Source organism: Calliphora vicina, chromosome 4, assembly GCF_958450345.1.
Source record: "Calliphora vicina chromosome 4, idCalVici1.1, whole genome shotgun sequence".
Classification (NCBI taxonomy): Eukaryota; Metazoa; Arthropoda; class Insecta; order Diptera; family Calliphoridae; genus Calliphora; species Calliphora vicina.
The window spans coordinates 102,773,884-102,799,259 of record NC_088783.1 but is presented as its reverse complement, the minus strand read 5'-3'; the positions used below and the strand labels follow the sequence as shown (position 1 = coordinate 102,799,259).

General features: G+C 29.1%; 3 protein-coding genes and 1 long non-coding RNA gene across 4 annotated transcripts; all 4 read left to right on the top strand.

Moving 5' to 3' along the window:
* The first annotated feature begins 1,365 nt into the window (after positions 1-1,365).
* Positions 1,366-3,111, top strand: LOC135958858 (uncharacterized). The gene is made up of 2 exons (XR_010576462.1): positions 1,366-2,218; positions 2,764-3,111. It is a non-coding gene; the product is annotated as an uncharacterized LOC135958858 (long non-coding RNA).
* An 8,943-nt stretch (positions 3,112-12,054) lies between these two features.
* On the top strand, positions 12,055-15,820 carry LOC135958990 (zinc finger protein 227-like). The gene is made up of 4 exons (XM_065509959.1): positions 12,055-12,650; positions 12,714-12,770; positions 12,949-13,426; positions 14,239-15,820. Exons 3-4 carry the CDS (start codon positions 13,397-13,399, stop codon positions 15,187-15,189), a joined length of 981 nt encoding a protein of 326 aa, XP_065366031.1. The 5' UTR covers positions 12,055-12,650; positions 12,714-12,770; positions 12,949-13,396; the 3' UTR covers positions 15,190-15,820.
* Positions 15,821-19,728: 3,908 nt separating this feature from the next.
* On the top strand, positions 19,729-21,005 carry LOC135957975 (protein FAM50A-like). Its single transcript, XM_065508823.1, has 3 exons — positions 19,729-20,318; positions 20,381-20,437; positions 20,562-21,005. The coding sequence occupies exons 1-3, from the start codon at positions 19,839-19,841 to the stop codon at positions 20,973-20,975; spliced, it is 951 nt and encodes a 316-aa protein (XP_065364895.1). The 5' UTR covers positions 19,729-19,838; the 3' UTR covers positions 20,976-21,005.
* Positions 21,006-22,923: 1,918 nt separating this feature from the next.
* On the top strand, positions 22,924-23,751 carry LOC135958627 (gastrula zinc finger protein XlCGF8.2DB-like). The gene has a single exon (XM_065509520.1). It carries the CDS (start codon positions 22,924-22,926, stop codon positions 23,749-23,751), a length of 828 nt encoding a protein of 275 aa, XP_065365592.1.
* The last annotated feature ends 1,625 nt before the right edge of the window (positions 23,752-25,376 follow it).

The window sequence follows — 25,376 nt, the reverse complement described above, 5'->3', positions numbered from 1 at the left end:
ATTGTTAGGAATGTGTTTGATAATAAACATGCCAAATAAGTAATGTAAATTTGTTTACTATTTTATGAATTGAAATATAACTATTATCGCCTCGATACATTTAATTTTTATTGTTAACATTACAAAAGGCGCATCAATAAATGTATATTTTTACAAAAAAAAGTCGAATTTTCATAAATAACTAAAAGTCGACTTTTTAAAAAGTCGAAACTCGAAAAGTCGACATTTTAAAAACGAAAAAAGTCGAAATCTCGAAAACGTCGACTTTTAAAAACGAAAAAAATCGAAGAGTCGACTTTTTGTATCAACTATAGAAGCCTAGTATCGATATGACTTGTATTTACTCGTATCGTTTAAATAAAAATTAACTATCTAGACTATATTAAGTTTTAATACATATTTGTTTAATTTTTCATTTTTGTTTTTTGACATTTGTTAAGACCAATTCAAGGTGCATTTAATAAGGTGCCATCGGCAGCACAGCTGATTATAGAAATAGCACGCACAAATGTCAAACTACATATATAAAAAATATCCGCCCGTACGCCCGTATGTCAAACTCTATATATAAAAAATAAGTTAATTCGCCTGTATTTATTTCAATTCGCCACTGCTGTCACCTTGTTAAATACGCCTTGTTATTCGCCATGCGCACATATCAGGTATGGCAAAGTTGGTACAATTGTACTTTTTTTGGTACAATTCGATCTTGAAAAGTACAATGGTACACCAATGACTTATTTGGTACAATTTGTAAATATATTTCACACTGAAACAAATTTTGGAATTGCTGTTCATCATGAAGTTTTATACATTCAGTTTTTGTTCTCTAACAATTACCAGAATATCAACAAATAAATTGCTTAAAAGTATAATTATGATATCTCTAATAATTGCTTTATTAAATAATGTAATTTATATCAATTAATACAAACGTTTTTGAAATAAAAAAGCAATAGTGGCATTTGACCGGTCGTCATACTCCTAGTTTTAATCATTATTCAAATATTTCTCAAGTACATACACAAATTTAAGCTATTATTGTCATTATTTTCTTTAAATATGAATATCCTTAGAGGTTATAAATATTGCTAGTTTTCACAGAAATTTAAATTGTATAGACAAAAATAAAAATTTGTCTCCTATTTTGGCTTTTTTGTTATTTTTCTATTTTAAAATTTTCACATGTTGCTCACAAAATTAAACCGATTGTTTAAATTAGTGAAAAAACTTCACGGGAATTTCTAAAAAAATCACCCCTAGGAATCCTAGTTTTGGTACAATTAATGTCGAAAAAGTACAATTTTCAATGCTGAATGGTACAATTTTTAAACTCCATTTGCCATCCCTGGCACATATGTTCCAGAATCACAATAAAAATTTACTTTTATCGTGCACAAAACCAACAAAATTTACAAAAAAAAAATAGGAATAATAACACAAAAATTATAATCAACATAAACAAACTAGAAACAAATACACAAGTTAACCACCAACATTAAAAAAGTCTAATAGTAAAGGTAAATAAGAAAAATATTGATCCAAATAGAATAGGTCCAGAAACCGAACTGCAATATTTTTTGATAATAATGCCAAGATGCAAAAGATCAAATGATCGACGCAGGCGTGAAATGCGTAAAGCTTTAAAAAAATACCGTGAAACGCATGGAGGTTTCGATCGAGAAAGAAATAAAAAAAGGTTGGCTTTACGACGAACGGATGAAGAATTTTACCTCGAAGAGCTTTACAAAAAACGAATATATAACCAAAAAGTAAAGGATAGTAAAAAAAAGAGTAAAATTGTGTGCATCCGAGAGAATGAAGCAGAGCAAGGAGAAAGCAAATTTGATATAACTGATCGAAATGAAGATATTTCGGTTTATAATGAATGCTATCGAGGAGATGAGTTATCTTATTCCGTTGCTAATAAATATTTCGAAAATACTAAAGGAAATGAAGATATTCCCATGTATATCGAAATCAAACCAGAAGATATGCCAGTTTATAATGAATGCTATCGAGAAGACGAAGATAAGTTATCATATTCTATTACTAATAATAATTATGAACATAATGAACATTGTCAGGTCCCAATATTGGAAAGTTCTCAGAGAGAAATATGTAGTACAATTGAACAATTCATAAAATCACATCCTATTGAAATTTGTGTAAGCAGTGCAGAATTTTGTATTCCAATACCATTAAAAAAATCTATCTAGTAAGAACAAATTATTTTTTTATTATATTTTTTAGGTTTCCTGGAACAAATCAAGATCCCCGTAACAGTTTATATTTTCATAATTTTTTTCTGTTAATATTCACATTTTCTGTATTGCCGGCCTTCGGCCAAGTGAAGGGACTTTTAACTCTGGGGTGTATCGAACACCGGCTTCGCTAAAATCACTTTTTCTGTATATCAAAATTTTCTGAAGTACTGTCATATAAAATCAATAACGAATTTTTGGTTCACAATATTAATAAACTGTACCATATTATATATCATATTAAAGGTATTGTGAAGCACTATTCAATGATACCCATAACGATCAGTTTATTTTCCAAATATATGAGAAATGTACTATTATATGTACTGACTTTAAATTCATATAACTCTTAAACTAAGAGAGAGCAGGCAAAAATATTAACGTTTTTGTGCTTCTAATTATGAGAGCTATCGACACCAAAGAAATTATAAAAATGCAAGCTGTTTCGCTGATCTTGATTTATACCGGTTTCCTAAATTTTTTCCCTTTACTATTTCAGATTAGTTGTTTTTGATAATGATCCTGCAGATTTCCCAACAATGGACAATCGTATGCGTAAAAAAAAATAAAACAATCAGCAGCAATAAAACTAGAAGACGGAATAAGTTCTGTAACACGATGGGAAGAAAATTGATAATTTTCAAATAATTGTTAAAATCGAAAACTCATCAATCAAAACAATAACGTTAAGATTTGTAATTTTTGAAAGATTCTACTGATAAAGTAAGTTTGAAGATATTTGAATTTTTTTAATCAACGTTTTTGTAAATGCATTGAAAATTTTAGAAAATTCTAAAATAAAAAATCTATTAACGTATGCGGAATGAAATTGCAACAGAACAGAAAACTCTGTATTTGTTTCCAATGTTAAAACAAATACAGCCCAATTATGAATAAAAAATTCCGCGGGAGTTTGTTCCTCGGGAGTTTGTTCCTCGGGAGTTTTTTTCTCATTGAAATTGAATAGGAAAAATGAGAAAAGTGAAAAAACTCCCGCGGAATTTGTATTCATAATTGGGCTGATAATATTTAAAACCTTTAGAAAATAGCCCATTGTATTCATTTAATGTAAGCAAAAAATTTACTTTTGTGGCAGTTATAAAGAAATTTATATACAGGTGTTGGAAATACTGATGTTTGCACTTTTCTGAGCTCTTATTTTTCTCGATTTTTATTTTAAACTAGCTGAACCCGGTCCGCGTTGCTGGTCCTTACAATAATTCTGTTTTATATTGCATCTAGATTTCAATATACAGTGTCGGACAAAAAAAAGCACGGACTCCACCGACCTGACATCGCACCCGAAACACTGAGGTGGTCATTTGACAAAGTTGTAGCAGATATCTATAAGTACAGTGGCATGCCATTAAAAAAAAGAAACGGATGTATTTAAGGAAAATGGGATATATTTATGAATTCATCTTAAGGACAGGGGATATACGTTTCTTTTTTTTATTTACTCGGGAGCAAACCACATACAAAACATGAATTTTCAAAATGTAAGCCAGCAATAGTCAACGATTGGCCTTATGCTTTATCGTTGGAAATCTTTGGTATGCGTGAAATCATTACGTCTTCGCAAAATTGCACGTTCTCACAGCCAATCCGAATTTTTGTAGTTGGTTGTAAGACTTGTGAATATTCATTTGCATTTGGCAGAAGTTCGGCGGGAACGAAATCTGATTTGTCGACGTTGTTTACTATATTAGTTGTACTTTCGAAAATTTGGTTTATCATCTGTTGATAATATAAAAGCACTTTTATAGTACAATGTTAACAGCGGCCTACTTGTTTTATCGAACGATATGAAAATTTGGTATTTACCGGACATGTTACACCAAATCATTCGCTTCAGAGTACACCACTGTGAATTAAAATTTTTAGAATGATGTTAAGCAACGAAATTAAAATTAGCATTGTTTGATCGTTGGGAATGAAAAAAAGCATTTATTTCTCGAATGAAAAAATAAGAATAATTTTTTGACAATTTTTTTTTTTGGATTTTTTTTTATTTGCAAAAGTTTGTCCACAATTACTGACCTTGAAATCATTAGCGGTATAGTATAAAAATTTGATTTTACAACGCCCCTCCGCCCACAGACCTAAAATCTGAAGATTCACTGAAAATTTGATAAAAATCGGTCCAGCCATATCTCCGGAACCACTATGCCAATTTCGTGCAAACTCCACATAAACCATCTACAGACCATCCCCAACGTACCCTGAAATTTTGGTTGAAATCAGTCGACCCGTTTTCGCAGTTAGTGGTGACATCAAAATGTACACTTCTTTTTATATATAAGATAATCTACAAAAGTTCTTCTATTTAAAAATGTCCAAAAACTCTAAAATTATTTTTAATTTAAAAAATTGGGTAATTTTTTCACTTTAGAAAGTCTGTAATTTCAAGGGTTTTGGAAAACACCATAATCATCTGGGCTTGACAATTGGATGATGGAACATTTAAGAAGAACTTTCTTTTTAAAAAAACAAACTCTGATGTTTCTTTTTATGATATAATTAATAGAATACTGGTATACAAAATATTTTTTTATAGAAAATACTGTTATACTGAAAATTTGCAAATGAATATATTGTTATACTGAAGATCTTCTGTAGCAATTCATTATATTGAAAATTTTCTATAAAAACTGAAACTGAAATTTTTAGGATTTTTTTTCGAAAATATTGTTATACACAGATCGAAATCGACTTTTTGGTCGGAAAAAGTCTCAAAAGTCAGAGTCGAAAAAAGCCGAGCTTTTAGATTGTTAAAAAAATATTTAATTATACAGTAACATAAATAATTTGCTGTTATTGCAATTTTTCTATTAGAAACTGTGTGAATATTTTTGTCCCCCTTAAAATCGAACTTCGAAACATTAAACCTTATGTTTAGTTTTTCCATATATTTCCATGGGTAGCCACTCTTCAAGCAGCTCACTTGGGTCCATTCAAAACTGATCCCATAAGTTATATGTAAATAAATATTTTTGTTGAAATCCATACGAATGTTGGAGCCTTCGTTTAAAAAATATGGACGATTAAAGATAAATCTGTATGCTGTGTGAATATTTAAGTCCGGACTGTATACTCGAATTGCAAAAACTTTTAGGAAAATGTTTGATAACAAACATGCCAAATTAATAATGTAAATTTACTATTTTATAAATTTAACTATTAGAAACCAAAGTTACAATATTATTTAATACATTATCGCCTTCATACATTACATTTTTGGTATGTAACACTAATCAACAACGAAAAAATACTGTCCTAACCAAAGTTGCCAATTTAGCAATTTTCCAGCTAGATCTAGAGATTTTATTTTCATTTAGCCATAAAAATATCTCTAGATTTAATCTAGCCGGAATATCTAGCCATTTTATTTTGTCTAAGCCTTTTTTATTTTATACTTTTCTTGAACATTTTTGGAATTTTTTAAAAATAAAACAGGTTTTTTTATCAAACGGTAAAGAAACAGTCTTTTTAAACAAATTCGTCTGTTGATGATTTGATGAGAATATTATTGGTTTTATGAAAACAGGCTTCGAAATTGTTTCCAAAGCAAACACATCAGGCATATTCAAAAATCAATTTTGCATTTCTTCAATGGATCCGATTTTGAAATGCCCAGAATTTTGTTTAATTATCAAAAAGAAAAAAATCAGGGTTTACAATTGCTACTATATTAGCCGTAATTGCAGTAAATATACATTTTTATCAATCTGCATACTAAAAATATAGTTACTATTATAATTTTGTATAACTCTGCTAATATAAATTTGCTGTTAATATTCATATATTACTATACAAATTGCAATGTTAGTTTGCAATTTCTAGTAGCAGATACAACCAGTTGTCCACTCGTTATTGTAGCACAACAACCAAAATATATGTTCGTGCTATAGCAGCATACACACTTTTTTGCCGAACTAATATTGCGCGTCAACATTCGTTTTTGTTTTGTTGTGCTAGCAATTTTCTCTGGCAGCAATTTACATTTCTTTGGTTGCTCTGCTATGGTTGCATAGATATTTCTTGTTTTTTGGCTATTTGGATGCTGCTAGTTATTTTATTGTCAAGTATGTAATACGAAATAACGATTATTCATTAGTGTAAATATTTTTGAATCTAACTGAGATATTGACTTGCATTTTTTTTGTAAGACCAAAAATTAAAATATCTAAACAAGAAAAAAAAATTTTCGGAATAAATGTGGATCAAATTGTTCCTAATATGTATTTGCAATCCTATTAAAATTTTGATAAAAATTTTAGTTTTAGAAACTCAATAAATATGTAATATGTAATAAAATCTTTATTTATTAGCAAAACTCAATGAAATTTTCAACGTTTTTTAAATTTGACATTCCAAATTACAAAGTGTAAAAAAACTTTTCAAAAGGTCAAAAGGAATCCCACAATTCCTAAAAATTTAAGCGAAAATCCCGAAAATGGTATTTTTTGCAATTTTAACCATAGGGTCTACATTTCCTTCGGGGCTGGGAAAATACTTTGGGGATAAATAAGGAACACATCAAGGTTTCTAAAGTGCTTTCCGTTTTTTGATCCCAACTTTGGGATTTTAGAACATGTGGCCCAAAGTTGAAATTTTTATCAAAAAATAGGTCAAATTCCGCAGGACGAAAGGGCAACATGTTCAAAAAATAGGACATGTTTTTTATACCAAAATGTTCTCTGTAAAGCTACCTTACAGAAAAACATAAAATTGTTATATGTTCTTAAAGAAAGATTTTTTTTAATAAAAAAGAGTTAAGTCACCTTTTCATCCAAAAAACAGCAAAAATCTACTATTTTTTGAATTCTTAAATTGAAAATCGTTTATTTTTGGATCTATAATCGATATTACTCTGAAATATTTTGTATATTACTGATAATTTAGTTGTCTAACTAACAAAAAAAATCGAGCCCGTTCGGTACAAAAGTACGACCTATATTTTTAAAAAAGCGGACCAAGGTATGGCAAAATTTTAAAATTTCAATTTTGAAATGCCTATAACTCGAAAAGTATAAGAGATAAATAGCACACGCAAGCATATTTTTTCAAGACATAGGCGAGCGCTTTCTAAACATATAAAACTCTTTGAAATCAAATGGGAAACAAAAAAATGGGACGTGTTTAAAAATTTTCCATGTCGAAGGTACCCTATTCTGAGCCCCCATAGCGCCGCCCCTGGGGCATTTGTAGGGCCCATTTCAATAATTTAAACTCGAATACACCTTGGCTACGCCCGCGTCAAATTTTATCCTGATCAGATCAGCCGTTTAGAAATGCCAGATTTATTTCAAAAAAATTTTGATTCTGCCCAACTGTACATTGGGTGTGTTTACTGATATGTTGTTATGCACTTATCAAGAACAGCAACTGATAGCATCAATTGCAGAAATGTTAATTGTGCTATAGCACAACTACAGAAGTGTGTATTTTTGCTAGAAAAGTTTGCCAGCACAACAAAATAAAACGAATGGAGTGCAATATTAGCACGACAAAAAAACTGTGTGTGCTACTAAAGCACGTACATATATTTTGGTGGATATGCAATGGATTGTGTTTGCTACTAAAAATTGCAGACTAGCATTGCAATTTTAATAGTAATACGAACGAACAGTATGAATATTTATATTAGCTGATTGTGATGAAATGAGATAATTTCATATTTATTGCATAGTCAAATGTAAGAAATATTGTGCTAGAGCTGAATATCGAAACCCTGAAAAAAATTATTATACTGAAACAAAAAGTCGACTTTTCGACTTTTTCCGTTTTTAAAAAAGTCGACATTTCGACTTTTCCGTTTTTTAAAAAGTCGACTTTTCGAACTTTCGACTTCTGGTAGTTTATGAAAAGTCGACTTTTCCAACTTTAGACTTTTTAGGTAATCGACTTTTCGACTTTTTTCAACTTTTTACCATTTCTTGTAAAAAATACATGGGCCCATAATCATAGTCATAGTCGGTTCTTTTTAAAAACAACTTTAAAATAAAAACCAGCTTTTTATTAATTTGCAACCATAGACAAAATTAAAGTATGTTTTAAATTGAACCGACTTTAACTGGGTGCCACCGCAAATGTAGAAAATGTTTTCATACAATATACAACAAAAAACAGACAAGTGGCAACGCTGAACAGCTGACATACAAATTTAAAAAAAATCCAAAAAACGTAAACAATAAAAGTAACCGGGACATCTAAAGAAAGAAAGTTGTTTGTTGTGGAAAAATGGAAAAGATAAGATCAATATCATAATTACGATATTTTGGTACTAATTTTATATAACTGTGCAATAATTGCAAAATCTCTACCAATATCTTGTAACTTAAAAATTTTTTACAGTGTGACGAACTTTTTTACTGGGCGAAGAACACAAAAACGAGTTAAAAACAACTTCAGCTAGTTTTATATTTAGAGTAGACTTCAGCGTCAGAAGTATACTTTAACTCAAAGTAAATTAATAAAGTAGCGACAGTACTACAACAAATACAACATTTACAAAAACCACAAGCAATTTTGTTTTTGGTTTAAGGTCTGAGCTGTCAAAGTTGCCTGTTGTTGTTTTTGCTTTTGGGGTTGTTGTATTTTTCGCCACAACAACCACAAGTGAATTGACAGTTCAGACTGAATAAAAAAAATAGTCAGCTGTTCTACTGAGTCTACTTTATTAATTTACTTTGCTTTAACTTGTCTATGATAGACCTAAAGTCCACTCTTCCGTAAAGTCGAGTTTAATTCTCTTAAAATGTACTTTATTTTTGACTATGATTATGGGCCATGGTTTCTACATTTATTGATGTGCCTTTTGTAATGTTTAGCAATAAAAATTAAATTTATCAAGGCGATAATAGTTAGAATAATGTTGTAAGAATTTTGTGTAGAAAAAAGCTTTATTTTATAAACATTTATTTATTATTTACATATATTAGCATACACTACAAAAAAAGCAAGTGCAATATTTTTTTTAACAATCTAAAAAGTCGACTTTTATCGACTATTCGACTTTTTCCGACTTTTATCGACTATTTTCGACTTTTATCGACTATTCGACTTTTTTCCGACCGATTTTTCGAACAATCGACTTATAGAACCCTAATCGACTTATATAAACCCAATACTGCATCACTACAACAATACAAAAACAACAGGTACTTTGTTTTTGTTAAAAAGTAGGTGAACTGTCAAAGTTGCCTGTTGTTTTTGCTTTTGGGTTTGTTGTATTTTTCACCACAACAACCACAAGTGAATTGACAATTCAAACTGAATAAAAAAATAATCAGCTGTTTCATCGCAGTCACCTTTCTAAGTGGGCCCTGATTGGAAGTATATCGTTACGAAAAACGATAACCGGAGATTGAGAAAATGGGGGTTAATCTGCTAAACCCCATTAACACGAAGTCGGTAAAAATTATTTTTGAAATCTGATAGTATAACTATTAGTTAACACATAACCAGACTTCTTGGTAATGTGGGCAAAAAATGTAATATTTATGAATTCGTATTCAGTTATTTTTGGGTTTTAGCCATTTCTAACCATTTTTATACCCTTCACCATGAGTGGCAAGGGTATATATAAGTTTGTCATTCCGTTTGTAATTTCTACATTTTTCATTTGCGACCCCATAAAGTATATATATTCTGGATCGTTATAGATATCGGAGTCGATATATCCATGTCCGTCTGTGTGTTGAAATCAACTTTCCAAATCCCCTAAATAACTTACAAACATAATTGATACATCAAAATCTCCGTAATTCTTCCAGCTCGGTTGCTATTTAAATCGAGAAGATTGGTCAACAAATGGCCGAGATATAAGCAAAAAACCCATGTATTTTGTTAGTGTTTCATGAAATCATGTACATATATAATAGCATAATAAAAAGAAAACAAAAGTTTAGTTGTGTGTATATATGTATGTAGATGTGTGTAATACACATTGAGTATATTCAGCAATTCTATTTTGTTTCTTTGTAAATCTTCTCTAACAAAATAGAGAGAGTTGTTTATAACAGAGACATAACTGTTATAAGAAATATCTAAACAAATTTAGCCATAACTGTTATATTGTAGAAATAAATTTTTGTTTCTTTAAATAATAGTTATTCTCAATGAAAATAAGTTTTGCTTTTCAATAAGTGTTATTCATAATAAATATTTTTTTACGTTACTCATAACTTTTATTTTCGATTTATATTTTTTTACGTATCCTAATAAGAGTTATTTATAATAAATATTTTTTTTCGTTACTCATAACTTTTATTTTCGATTTAACTTCACCTGAAGTATCTCCACTTCAACCAATATCCGATTTTCTGATTGACGAATCAACGAATCTAAATATGTCATCGTTGTTCGGAACATCAATTAGAGAACTTGAAGTGGATTTATCTTCAGAAGATGACAAAGGCAATACATCGCAAGAGTTGTTAGCAGCTATAGCTGAAATAGAGAGCTTTAAACCTATGAGACTGGACGTAAAAGCCAATTTGTTGCAATATTAGGAAGAGAATCTATGCACTGCCGGCTAAACGGATTTCTGTTGAAAGAGCATTTTCTGCTTTGCGTATTTTTTTACACATTATTATTTATATTTTTTTAAAAATCCTTATATTATTTGTTCTAAATATTTAAAAAAAAAAAATATAATGCTAAATAATAATATTTCTCAGATTTTCAGCAGTTGCGTACAATTTCATTCTGCTTTGCAATTTTATTCTGCCTAACAATGCGACACTTGTTGTTAACATCAATTCAACTAAGCTACCACACATAATAACAGCAACATCAATAGTTATAGGCATGACATGGTACAACACGGTTTTCGTGGCGCGATGACATGTGCAGGCCTTTTAGCACGATTAGCTCATTATGTTCTAAAAACTGTCTACTTTCATAATATATATGGCTTGTACCGAGCCACTTCCCACGTTTCCCGTAATAAATCAGCAACGATTTTTTGGCCATTTTGGAGGAACCCATTTTTTCAGAAACCAATCACACGATTTTTAGCACGATTGTCTCATTATGTTCCAAAAACTGTCTACTTTCATAATATATATGGCTTGTACCGAGCCACTTCCCCGTAATAAATCAGCAACGATTTTTTTGGGACATTTTGGAGGATGTAATTTTTCTCTGGAACCAATTCTCTGGAACGATTTTTTTGGCCATTTTGGAGGAACCCATTTTTTCAGGAACCAATCACACGATTTTTAGCACGATTGGCTCATTTTGTTCCAAAAACGGTCTACTTTCATAATACGGCTTGAACCAAGCCCCTACCCATAGTATTTATAATTGTGTATTTTTACTTCCCGATTTTCTTAATTCGACGCTGAGTTAAAAATACCCATTAATTGGGTATTAGGCAACGTAAAAAATATAAATCGAAAATAAAAGTTATGAGCAACGAAAAAAATATTTATTATGAATATCTCAAAAAATTTAATAACAGTTATTTTTGGTCTCTGGTTTATAATGAGTTCTCATATGAGCAACTCTATCATACGTAAATAGCACAAACACCCAACAACATTCTACAATGTGGAATGAAATGAGAATTACAAATCAAAGACACGCGTGCATAATTTGTATGTATTTGAGTGCGTTTGGTTTATTTTTAGAATACATTTGTTTGTTGTTTTTTTCAATACACAAACCTTCATCACTGTAGGTCTTGTATTTAGTATGTATTTAGCACAGCCGAATATTTCTGAGCTGAAGAGTTGGCAACCTTGGTCCTAACAGCTGTTACAAAAACTGAACGTACTACAAATTAATATAAACAAATTTCTTGTAAATACTACAAACAAAACAACTTTCTTTTACAAAAATCAAAAAAATATTAAAATAAAGTATAATAAAAATACAAGAGTAACGAAAATATAATTTGTGAAAATGGGTGCAGATAACAAATCGAATCTAAAAAAGTGTGGTGAAATACTAATAAATCTAAAAAAGAAAAATAAGAAATCAAAAACATACACATTTCATTGTACATTTTGTGAGACATCATGGGACCAAATGAAAAAATTTTCAATGCATCTGGAGGAGTTACATTTACAACATTTTGAAGAGGAAACAAATGAACTTCCAATGATATATGAGCCGGAAATAAAAATTGAGACACCAGTTGAAAATAAAATTCCAGAAATATATGATAAAATGCTACTCATAGATATTGTAAAAGAAGATCCCTTGGAAACAGAAGCTATACATGTTAACAAAATGAAAACATCAAATAATAATGAATATGGCGAAGTTCAGGTTAAAGACGAAGAATGCACTGATACCGAACAAAATATTAAAATCGAAGAAATGTACGAAAATGATTCTGATGACAATGATGATGATTATAAACCATTTAAAGGAGTAAGAAATTTGTATACAAGCATTTGTATTTAAAACAGCAAGCAATTGGTATTTTATTTATAGGATGACAGTTCATCATGTGAAGAAAAAATCGATGATGCTAACTATAACGATTCTGAGGTAAATACAAAAATGTTTAACTTAAGGAACACATTTATGTATGCAATAAACTTAATGTAATTAATTTTCATGAGCTCCAACACAGTTTTTTTATATCACCTTGACATACGTTTATATATGAAACTTTAAAATCATTAAACTCCAAGATTTAATTACATTATGTTAATATCTCTTACAGTCTAAAGAGGAACCAAAAAAGTTAAGAAAACGCCGTAAAATAAAACTAGAGCGCCACAAAGCAAATAAAGTCATTCCCGAGTTAGCTATAGATTCTGAAGAAAAAGATTTAAATATTGCTTTGTTGCAAGCGTTTGAGAAAAAACCCCATCTCTGGGACTTAAAAGAAAAATGTAAAAATGAAGCCATTTGTCAGAAGGGTTATGAAGAAATCGCAAATGAAATTAACGATCAATTTGATACCAATATTACATGGGATTTTGCAAAAAATCGAATAAACAACATGCGATTTGAGTGCTCTTATGAAATTGAAAAACAACATAATGGAGAAGATTTTAAGTTGCCTTGGTACACTGATAATATAAAGTATTTGCAGCATAATATCGACACATTGACAAAAGATAGGGCAAGTTAAATATATTTCAATATTTAATTTTATTCATTATTTAATGTATTTTCAGATTAAACATAAACGTTTTGTAAGTATTAATAATAATAAACTATATATACATAAAATACATATTTAATACATACATAATCGGAAAATATAAAAAAATTTAAATCAATGATTTTAAGATAAGAGAATAATATCATTATTTCTCATCTGTCCAAATTTTTGTTAATTTTATTAACACGTCTCAAAACTTTTGTTGGAAAACATTTTATTTACACTTTTACACAACAAACACAAGAAAAAAAATCAAAAAAATTTGTTTGTGGAATTTTTTCATTTTTTTGTTGTGTAGAAGTGTAAAAAAAAATCAGAGTGTAATTTTCCCTTTTTTTGAAATGAATACCCTTAATCTGTAACTTACTTATAACCTATTTTTGAATTTCCGCAAGGTCAATATCTATTTTATACCCATTGTCAAATTCTTCGTAAAATTTTACACCCCCATGTTTTTTTGTGAAAAAAATCGAACATTTTTTTCACCCCCATGGTTAAATGATCGAAATTAATTAAAAATCGAAAATGTTATTTATTTTAAGATCTTTTCAGTGCATGTAGGTACATATAATATATATAAACTGAAACAATGCTATTGCTGAAATAAGCAAATACATATTAAAATAACTACGTAAAATGTTTTCCAACAAAAGTTTTGAGACGTGTTAATAAAATTAACAAAAATTTGGAGCCGATTAAATCTATCGCCCCTATGATTTTTTTTAATCCGTACGCTACTTCTCATTTTAATAAAATAACTAAAAATATATACATAGAAAAGTATATATGCTAAAAGAAACTTATATATAAACTACATTTGCTATTTTTTCTTTTTATGTTTAGAGAAATATAAAGGAATCACATTTATCAGTTTTTATTGAGCTTTACAAAAAGTATGAGGACTTGTGGCAGGTTAATAGTGTATTCTTCGGAATTACCGCAAAACGAGACGAAATATTTAACAAAATGCAAGAAGAGCTGAAATTAAATTGGAATATTGATTTAAATTTCGAGAGATTAAGAAATCACATAGAATATCTAAATCGGTTATATTCGAAAGATAAGGAGCTCCAATTGAAGTGCGAATTGACGAAATCTAACTTTTCACCCACATCCAAATTTTACAACGATCTAACATTTCTCAGTAATTGCCAGGGGCCATTTAAGTGTCCCCATTGCAATGAAATTATCAAAAAGTATGAAAATTATCACATACATGTTGCTGAACACACTAACTCTAAGCCGTTCAAATGTCCACTTTGTGAATTGGCTTTTAAAAAATTCTTTACCTGCATATCGCATGTAAAACGGCATCTCGACGAGAATAGTCATCGTTGTGAGATATGTGGTAAAGGTTATCCAAAGAAATCTGAGTTGGACCATCATTTGACATCTCATACAGGCGAAAAACCATTCCTATGTCAAATATGTGGTACTGGCTTTAGAACAAGTCAAGACCATGACAATCACATACGTCGCCATGAAAACCGTTTTCGTTACGAATGTCATATATGTAAAATGGGTTTCAATCATTTGCATACGCTAAATGATCACGTGAAATCACATCTAAATGTGCGAGATATTTTGTGCAATATCTGCGGTAAAGGTTTTACAGCAACTAGATACCTTAATAATCACAAACTAATACACGAAGATAAAAAACATTACAAATGCCATATTTGTGGGAAGGAATTTTCTCAGGGAGCTGGACTACGGGCACATCGTAAACTTCATAAAACACATTCGGATGCAGTTCAAGTGAAAAAGGAGAGAAAGGAGTCTAATGCAGAGTAAAATCCAAGGAATATCTTCGACTGCAAGAAATATTTACAGTCTATTGGCCGCATTTATTCTTCCAAACTCAAATAATTTTGTATGTTCACTAAAATATAATGTTCAATAATTCACTTTTACAAAAATACAGTATTTATCTTTGATTTCCCAAAAATAATTATTTGAAAGTATAATAATTATTCAGATTCATTTAAAAAAGAGCAAAGTTTACACTTATAATGATCACCGTCATGATCTTTTATTGTCGTTGCGCCAATAAAGTCACATGTGTAATTTTTCAAAATTTTATTTCATTTTTCGATTTACTTACCAAACTATTTTTAAATATGCCCATTGGTTCCAAAGTTATCACAAAGATTTTTGTATTTGTAATTATGTAAGTGCATAATAGTATCTAAAAATTATGGTGAAAATCTTTATATGTTTTGTTTTATATAAATTAAAATAAACATAAAATAATGTGACACTATAAAATTTAATATGTATAAACTTTAAAATTTATTCTAAATTATTTTGATCTTTAATTTTTATTTAGCTAATATAATAGTAAATATTTAACCAAACGTATTTGGTCACAATTCATATTAAAACCCAATAAAGAAATATTAATATTCACGAGTGTAGAATAAAATATACGTAGTAAGAAGCATTAATTAAAGGAAAATCGTAAGTCTTATATCAAAAATCTAACTCATGCAACTGTAAAATACATGTAGATCAATATATGTATATTATGTTGAATATTTTTTCTTTCACCTTCCACTCTTTTCTCGAGTGTTTGATTTTTATTTCGGGATGGTTTGGTTTTTATGAACCAAAGCATAACAGGTAATTCGACTCAACACACAGTGGTTTAGAAACGTTTAATTTTGCGCAAATAATTCGGTATCTCGGGAACTATTGGAGATATTGTTACGAAATTTCACATGGTTGTTTTCTGAAACAAAAAAACGTATCAATATAAATTTGTATGAAAAAATAAAAACTTAAATAAAAATATTTTTTTTTTATTTTAAAAAGGGCCCATAATCATAGTTAAACACTAAAGTCGGTTCTTTTTAAAATCAACTTTAAAATAAAAACCAGCTTTTTATTAATTTTTGAACCGACTTTAACTGGGTGCCACCGCAAATGTAGAAAATGTTTTCATACAATATACAACAAAAAACAGACAAGTGGCAACAGCTGACATACAAAATTAAATAAAAGTAAATAAAAAAAGTAACCGGACATCTAAAGAAAGTGGTTTGTTGTGGAAAAATGGAAGAGATAAGATTAATTAATAATAATTACGATATTTTGGTACTAATTTTATTGATAACTGTTCAATAATTTCAAAATCTCTACCAATATCTTGTAACTTAAACATTTTTTACTTTGTGACGAACTTTTTTACTCGGCGAAGTACAGATGATGCTGTTGTTAAACGAGTTAAAAACAACTTCAACTAGTTTTATATTTAGAGTCGACTTCAGCGTCAGAAGTATACTTTAACTTGTCTATGATAGACCTAATATATATATTTTTTTTTAAATTTTTTGTTTAAATTACAAAATTACAAATTTTCATAAAGACTGCAAAAAATATTCAATGCAACAAATTTATTAAAAAACAAGTAAGAGAGCTATATTCGGCAGTGCCGAATCTTATATACCCTTCACCAAATTATGTTTCAAAATAAAAATTTTAAATATTTTTAGGTAAACAAAAGTAATTTTTTACAAAGTTTTTTTTTTAGTGAAAAAAAATTCGGGTTCAAAAATATTTTTTCCGATTTTGAACCATTGTAGGTCCAACTTACTATGGTCTTATATATGTCGTTGCAAAGGTGTTTGAAATATCTATCATTAGATATTCAGATTGTCTATATTAATGACTTAGAAATCCAGATATAGGTCAAAAATCGCGGTTGTGCTCGTTTTTTCCTTATATCTCAGCCATTTGTGGACCGATTTTCTCGATTTTAAATAGCAACCGAGCCGGAAGAAAAAAACTGGTTAATTTAGTTTTGCATTATTAAGTAGTGGATTAAATATTAAATCAAACAATTTAATTAAATTTATTGTTGCTGTTGTAATAATCTATTAAACAACATTAAAAATACACATGTAGAGGTAGGTTAAGTGTAACCACAGTTATATTTTGTGCTCATAGAGCTAGTTTCTGGGATAAAATAAAACTAAAAATTGTGTTTCTCACTTATTGTTTATTTACTATATAATCTAGGTTTAACTCACCATTATGCTCAGTTTGGTACAAATTAAATAATTTTTTGGAATAAACTTGACTATATTTGGACTTGTTCGAAATGAAAGAAATTCAGAAAAGATGAATCTTTGAATGGGGAAGATTAACAATAAACTTCACCCGAGGACGGTTAAAAAATCTCATATCGTGGCTGTGCGAGAACCTAAAACCGAAAAAATTTCAAATAAATCTGTAACTTCTAAGATAATCCGATTTTTATAAAATTTCCAACGATTATACAGGAGGTGTTGCTGAGCTTAAGTTTTAAATTTGGACTTTCAACACTAAGGTAGGGCGGAGACTCAAGACCCCAAATTGGGGTGTCTCGGGATTATTACAAATTAAAAATGATGACTAATTTTTGTACTCGATCCGATTTGAAATATTTGTATATATATATATAGAATCTACTAGATGAGATCTCACAACATTCTCATTTCTCCTGTTACATAAAATATGTAATGAACTTTTTTAGAAATTATAAAATGAGTCGAGGAGTTCTATCATACTTTTGAATATGAAATGATATCGAAAAGTACAATCGTATAAGTTTTTCCATTCCATTATAAAATGAGTCGAGGAGTTCTATCATACTTTTGAATATGAAATGATATCGAAAAGTACAATCGTATAAGTTTATCCATTCCTGGTCTATACAATAATTTAAGCAGATTTGTTCGAACAATCGACTTTTTGCTTTAAAAAAGTCGAAATCGACTTTTTGGTAGGAAAATATTCGAACAATCGATTAAGTCCGGGCACACTTAGAAAGGTGACTGCATCACTACAACAATACAAAAACAACAGGTACTTTTTTTTTGTTAAAAAGTAGGTGAACTGTCAAAGTTGCCTGTTGTTGTTTTTGCTTTTGGGTTTGTTGTATTTTTCGCCACAACAACCACAAGTGAATTGACAATTCAAACTGAATAAAAAAATAATCAGCTGTTTCATCGCAGTCACCTTTCTAAGTGTGCCCTGGATTAAGTTAACTCAAAAGTCAGAGTCGAAAAAAGTCGACCTTTTAGATTGTAAAAAATATTTAATTGCATCATTATACTAAAACTAAATATGCACACAATAACATAAATAATTTTATGTTATTATAATTTGGAACAGTTTCATTTTTTCTAGTGTATTCAAAACTAATAGATAAAGGCTTTTATAGAAGGAAATACTGAGTATTAATACTTTCAATTTTAAAATATTAAAATTATGCAGTTTGTCAAGAAATCATTTTGAAAATAACATTTCATGTTTGCTTTTTTTTGTATTGATTACATATTGATGTTTTTCTGAAAATTTTATTTATTTTTTATATTTTCTTCGTGTTAATTGTTTATTTGTATTTACACATTTGGAAATAGAAACTTTTTGAATTGTTTTAACATATTTATAAATACCGAACGTAAATAAAAAAAAAATCATTTGTATTATTTGAAAATCGAATACAATTTTTCTTTGAACTGTAAAATTGTATTATGATACATAAGTTTTTGACAAATATTAATACTTAGTATGCCGTCTATAAAAGCCTTAAGTAACAAAATACACAAAATTCTTCTATAAAAACTAAAAGGAAAATGTTTCATAACAAACATGTCATTCACAAGGCGTATTAACAAGGTGAGTGCGTCCCGACAACAAATACAACAATGCAAAAACAACAGGCAATTTGTTTTTGTTAAAATGTACGGTAAATGTCAAAATCAAGGCGAATTAAAATATTACAATGTTATTTACAATAACAAATGTAAACATAAACAATGTTTGACATATAGTGTACATAAAACCACAGCGAATTAAGAAACAGCTGATTTTATGCACTCACCTTGTTAATACGCCTTCGTCATTCCCATAACAACCGGCAATCACTGCTGCTACAACAACAACATAACAAACATGTCAAATTAGTAATGTAAATTTACTATTTTATAAATTTAAATCTAACTATTAGAAACCAAAGTCATAATATTATTTAATACATTATCGTCTTCATACATTTCATTTTTACTGCTAACATTACAAAAATAAATGTAGAAACCATGAAACAAGAAATGGTAAAAAGTTGAAAAAAGCCAAAAATTCGAAAAGTCGACTCTTCATAAATTACCAAAGTTCGAAAGGTCGACTTTTCAAAATTCGAAAAAAATCGAAAAGACGACTTTTTGTTTCAATTATACGACCCTCACACTTAATATCTAAGAATTCGTATGGTAACACTAATCAACAACAACACATACTGTCCTAACAGCTGTTACAAAAACTGAACGTACTACAAATTAATATAAACAAATTTCTTGTAAATACGACAAACAAAACAACTTTCTTTTACAAAAAACAAGAAAAATATTAAAATAAAGTATAATAAAACTACAAGAGTAACGAAAATATAATTTGTGAAAATGGGTGCAGATAACAAATCGAATCTAAAAAAGTGTGGTGAAATACTAATAAATCTAAAAAAGAAAAATAAGAAATCAAAAACATACACATTTCATTGTACATTTTGTGAGACATCATGGGACCAAATGAAAAAATTTTCAATGCATCTAGAGGAGTTACATTTACAACATTTTGAAGAGGAAACAAATGAACTTCCAATGATATATGAACCGGAAATAAAAATTGAGACGCCAGTTGAAAATAAAATTCCAGAAATAGATGATAAAATGCTGCTCACAGATATTGTAAAAGAAGATCCCTTGGAAACAGAAGCTATACATGTTAACAAAATGAAAACATCAGATAATAATGAACATGGCGAAGTTCAGGTTAAAGACGAAGATGAAGAATGCACTGATACCGAACAAAATATTAAAATCGAAGAAATGTACGAAAATGATTCTGATGACAATGATGATGATTATAAACCATTTAAAGGAGTAAGAAATTTGTATATAAGCATTTGTATTTAAATAGCAAGCAATTGGTATTTTATTTATAGGATGACAGTTCATCATGTGAAGAAAAAATCGATGATTCTAACGATAACGATTCTGAGGTAAATACATACAATAATAAAGTTAACGTAATTAATTTTCATAGCTCCAACATAGTTGGTTTTAAATTACTTTAAAATCATTAAACTCCAAGATTTAATTACATTCAGTTAATATCTCTTACAGTCCAAAGAGGAACCAAAAAAGTTAAGAAAACGCCGTAAAATAAAACTAGAGCGCCACAAAGCAAATAAAGCCATTCCCGAGTTAGCTATAGATTCTGAAGAAAAAGATTTAAATATTGCTTTGTTGCAAGCGTTTGAGAAAAAACCCCATCTCTGGGACGTAAAAGAAAAGTGTAAAAATGAAGCCATTTGTCAGAAGGGTTATGAAGAAATCGCAATTGAAATTAACGATCAATTTGATACCAATATTACATGGGATTTTGCAAAAAATCGAATAAACAACATGCGATTTGAGTGCTCTTACGAAATTGAAAAACAACATAATGGAGAAGATTTTAAGTTGCCTTGGTACACTGATCATATAAAGTATTTGCAGCAAAATATCGACACATTGACAAAAGATAGGGCAAGTTAAATATATTTCAATATTTTTTAACAACATAAATTTAACTCATTATTTAATGTATTTTCAGATTAAAAAGAAACGTTTTGTAAGTATTAATAATACACTATATATACATAAAATACATATTTAATGCATACTTTTAGATATTTCTAAAATCGCACGTAGGTCCTAAAAACTATAGTTTTTTCAACATTTCAAAGCAATTTTTGGCTAAAAATGTTTCTTATTTTTATCGGAATTAATAATCGGAAAATATAGAAAAATTTAAATCAATGATTTTAAGATAGCAGAATCATATCATTATTTCTCATCTGTATTGGGACCTATATGCACCGAAAAGATCTTAAAATAACATTTTCGTTTTTTAATTAATTTCGACCATTTAACATATACCATGGGGGTGTAAAATTTTACGAAGAATTCTAAACAACTTGGCCCTAGAAATAATGGGTATAATAGATATTTACCTTGTGGTAAATCAGTTACACATAGTTTTCAATTATAAATGATTATACATATAACCTATATATACTGAAACAATGCTAGTGCTGAAATAAGCAAATACATATTAAATAACTAAAAAAAATGTTTTCCAACAAAAGTTTTTCTTGAGACGTGTTAATAAAATTAACAGAAATTTGGAGCCGATTGGACGTTGAATAGATAAATTAAAGAAAAATGTCATGAATTATTATGCTGGTTCGCAATACTTACCTGTTAACGCAAATTTTATACTAACATTGCAGTGAAGCACTACTTACTACAAATTTTTGAATTTCGGCAATGTCAAAATCTATTTTAGACATACGGTTTCTAGAACAAAGTTGCTTAGAATTCTTCGTAGAATCTATTCGCCCAACTATTTTTTATCAAGTACACTCAGGTCTCGTTTTATGCGGATTCAAGTACATGCGATTTTTAAATTAACAATTTTTTTTTAGAATTTCTACAGATTTTAAAATTTTTGATGTTTTTTTAAATTCTAGTGATGAAAATCATATTTTACAATATGATTATATCATCTAGTGATGCAAGCGACGTTGAAAAAAATCCAAAGTGATGCAGACAATTATTCAGTGATACAGAGATTAATCATACATATTTACAGAATTTTCTTAAAAAATGTTTTAGCTTATTTTTTGGATACTTTTCTGTTTTTCTGTAATTAATGAATTAATATTATATTTTTGTTTATTTTTTTTAAACGGGATTTGTTTTTACTGTTTAAGTAAATCAAATAAATATATTTTTGTTGATTTTTTTATGCGATTTTGCTTTGGTTTTTTAATTAAAATCTGAATTTATGCGGTTTTTCAGAATTTTGGAACGAATCATTAGTTTTTATATGAAGCTAGAGTATCGTTTTATGCGAATTCAATTTATGCGATTTTTTGGAACGCATCTATCGTATAAAGCGAGACCTGTGTGTACTCTTCTACTCAAGGCGAATTCATACAAGCTGGTGTCAGTTCTACAAAAACAACGATTGGTCTTAACAAATGTTAAAAAACCAAAACGAATAATTAAACAAATAAGTATTTAAACTTAATATAGTGTAGATAATTGAATAGTGAGGGCTTTACTTATTTATGTAAACAATAAATATTTTGTTAATAAGCTTAGAATATGTAGATATTTAAATATAAAAACAAGCTTTGACAGTTAGAACCAAATAGCAAAAAAAAATTATCAGCGTTTGACTGACTCCACCTTATATATATTCGCCTTGCTTCTACTCTACTTCTCAACATAATAAAATAACTAAAAATAAATACATAGAAAAGTATATATGCTAAAAGAAAATACATTTGCTATTTTTTCTTTTTATGTTTAGAGAAATATAAAGGAGTCACATTTACCAGTTTTTATTGAGCTTTACAAAAAGTATGAGGACTTGTGGCAGGTTAATAGTGTATTTTTTGGAATTACAGCAAAAAGAGACGAAATATTTAACAAGATGCAAGAAGAGCTGAAATTAAATTGGAATATTGATTTAAATTTCGAGCGATTAAGAAATCACATACAATATCTAAATCGGTTATATTCGAAAGATAAGGAGCTCCAATTGAAGTGCGAATTGTCGAAATCTAACTTTTCACCCACATCCAAATTTTATAACGATCTCTCATTTCTCAGTAATTGCCAGGGGCCATTTATGTGTCCCCATTGCAATGAAATTATCAAAAAGTATGAAAATTATCACATACATGTAGCTGAACACACTAACTCTAGGCCGTTTAAATGTCCACTTTGTGAATTGGCTTTTAAAAAATTCGATACATGTATATCGCATGTAAAACGGCATCTTGGCGAGAATAGTCATCGTTGTGAGATATGTGGTAAAGGTTATCCTAAGAAATCTGAGTTGGACCGACATTTGACATATCATACAGGCGAAAAACCATTCCTATGTCAAATATGTGGTACAGGCTTTAGAACCAGTCGAGACCATGACAATCACATTCGTCGCCACGAAAACCGTTTTCGTTACGAATGTCATATATGTAAAATGGGTTTCAATCATTTGCATACGCTAAATGATCACGTGAAATCCCATCTGAATGTGCGTGATATTTTGTGCAATATCTGCGGTAAAGGTTTTACAGCAACTAGATACCTTAATAATCACAAACTAATACATGAAGATAAAAAACATTACAAATGTCATATTTGTGGAAAGGAATTTGCTCAGGGAGCTGGACTACGGGCACATCGTAAACTTCATAAAACACATTCGGTTGCAGTTCAAGTGAAAAAGGAGAGAAAGGAGTCTAATGCAGAGTAAAATCCAAGGAATATCTTCGACTGCAAGAAATATTTACAGTCTATTGACCGCATTTATTCTTCCAAACTCAAATAATTTTGTATTTTCACTAAAATATAATGTTCAATAGTTCACTTTTACAAAAATACAGTATTTATCTTTGATTTCCCAAAAATAATTATTTGAAAGTATTAGTACTTTTATATAATAAAAAATAAAATAATTCTTCAGATTCATTTAAAAAAGAGCAAAGTTTACATTTATAATGATCTTGAAATCACCGTCATGATCTTTTATTGTCGTTGCCCCAATAAAGTCACATGTGTAATTTTTCAAAATTTTATTTCTTTGACCATCTGATTGTTCATTTTACGATTTACTTACCAAATTATTTTTAAATATGCCCATTGGTTCCAAAGTTATCACAAATATTGTTGTATTTGTAATATGTAATTATGTAAGTGCATAATGGTATCTAAAAATTATGGTGAAAATCTTTATATGGAATTTATTACTTGTTCTGTTTTATATAAATTAAACAGTGTTTCAATGTTCTAATGTGACACTATAAAATTTAATATGTATAAACTTTGAAATTTAATCTAAATTATTTTGATCTTTAATTTTTATTTAGCTAATATAATAGTAAATATTTGGTCACAATTCATATTAAAAACCAATAAAGTTAAATAATATTCACGAGTGTAGAATAAAATATACATAGTAAGAAGCATTATTAATTAAAGGAAAAACGTAAGTCTTATATCAAAAATCTAACTCATGCAACTGTAAAATACATGTATATTATATTTAATATTTTTTCTTTCCCTTCCACTCTTTTTCGAGTGTTTTATTTTTATTACTGGATGGTTTGGTTTTTATGAACCAAAGCATAACAAGTAATTCGACTCAACACACAGTGGTTTAGAAACGTTTATTTTTGTGCAAATAATTCGGTATCTCGGGAACTATTGGAGATATTGTTACGAAATTTCACATGGTTGTTTTCTGAAACAAAAAAACGTATCAATATAAATTTGTATGAAAAAATAAAAATATTCAATGCAACAAATTTATTAAAAAACAAATAAGAGAGCTATATTCGGCTGTGCCGAATCTTATATACCCTTCACCAAATTATACTTCAAAATAAAAATTTAAAATATTTTTAGGTAAACAAAAGCAGAGTAACAGTTTGGAGAAAGCCAAACACTGAATTGGAAAAGTACAATGTAGTAAGCATTGTCAAACATGGTGGAGAAGGGGTCATGTTGTGGGGTTGTATGGCTCCATCTGGTGTAGGAAACTTAGTTCGCATCGATAGTTCAATGGACAAAACAGTGTACCTTAATATTTTAAAAGAAAACCAACTACATTGCGCTCTAAAGTTAAAGCTTGGGAATAGTTCTGTTATAAACAGTACAATGACCCAAAACACACTGCCCATGACGTCCGAATATGAATAGTGCATCATGTTCCCCACATTCTCCCGACTACTCCCCAATCACCTGACATGAATCCCATAGAACATTTGTGGGATAAATTTGCCGAACGTGCAGGAAAGCACCATATTATTAGTAAGACTCAACTTAGAGAAGTCCTGTTACAAGAATGGCAAAATATTGGAGCAGACGTCACCAAAAATT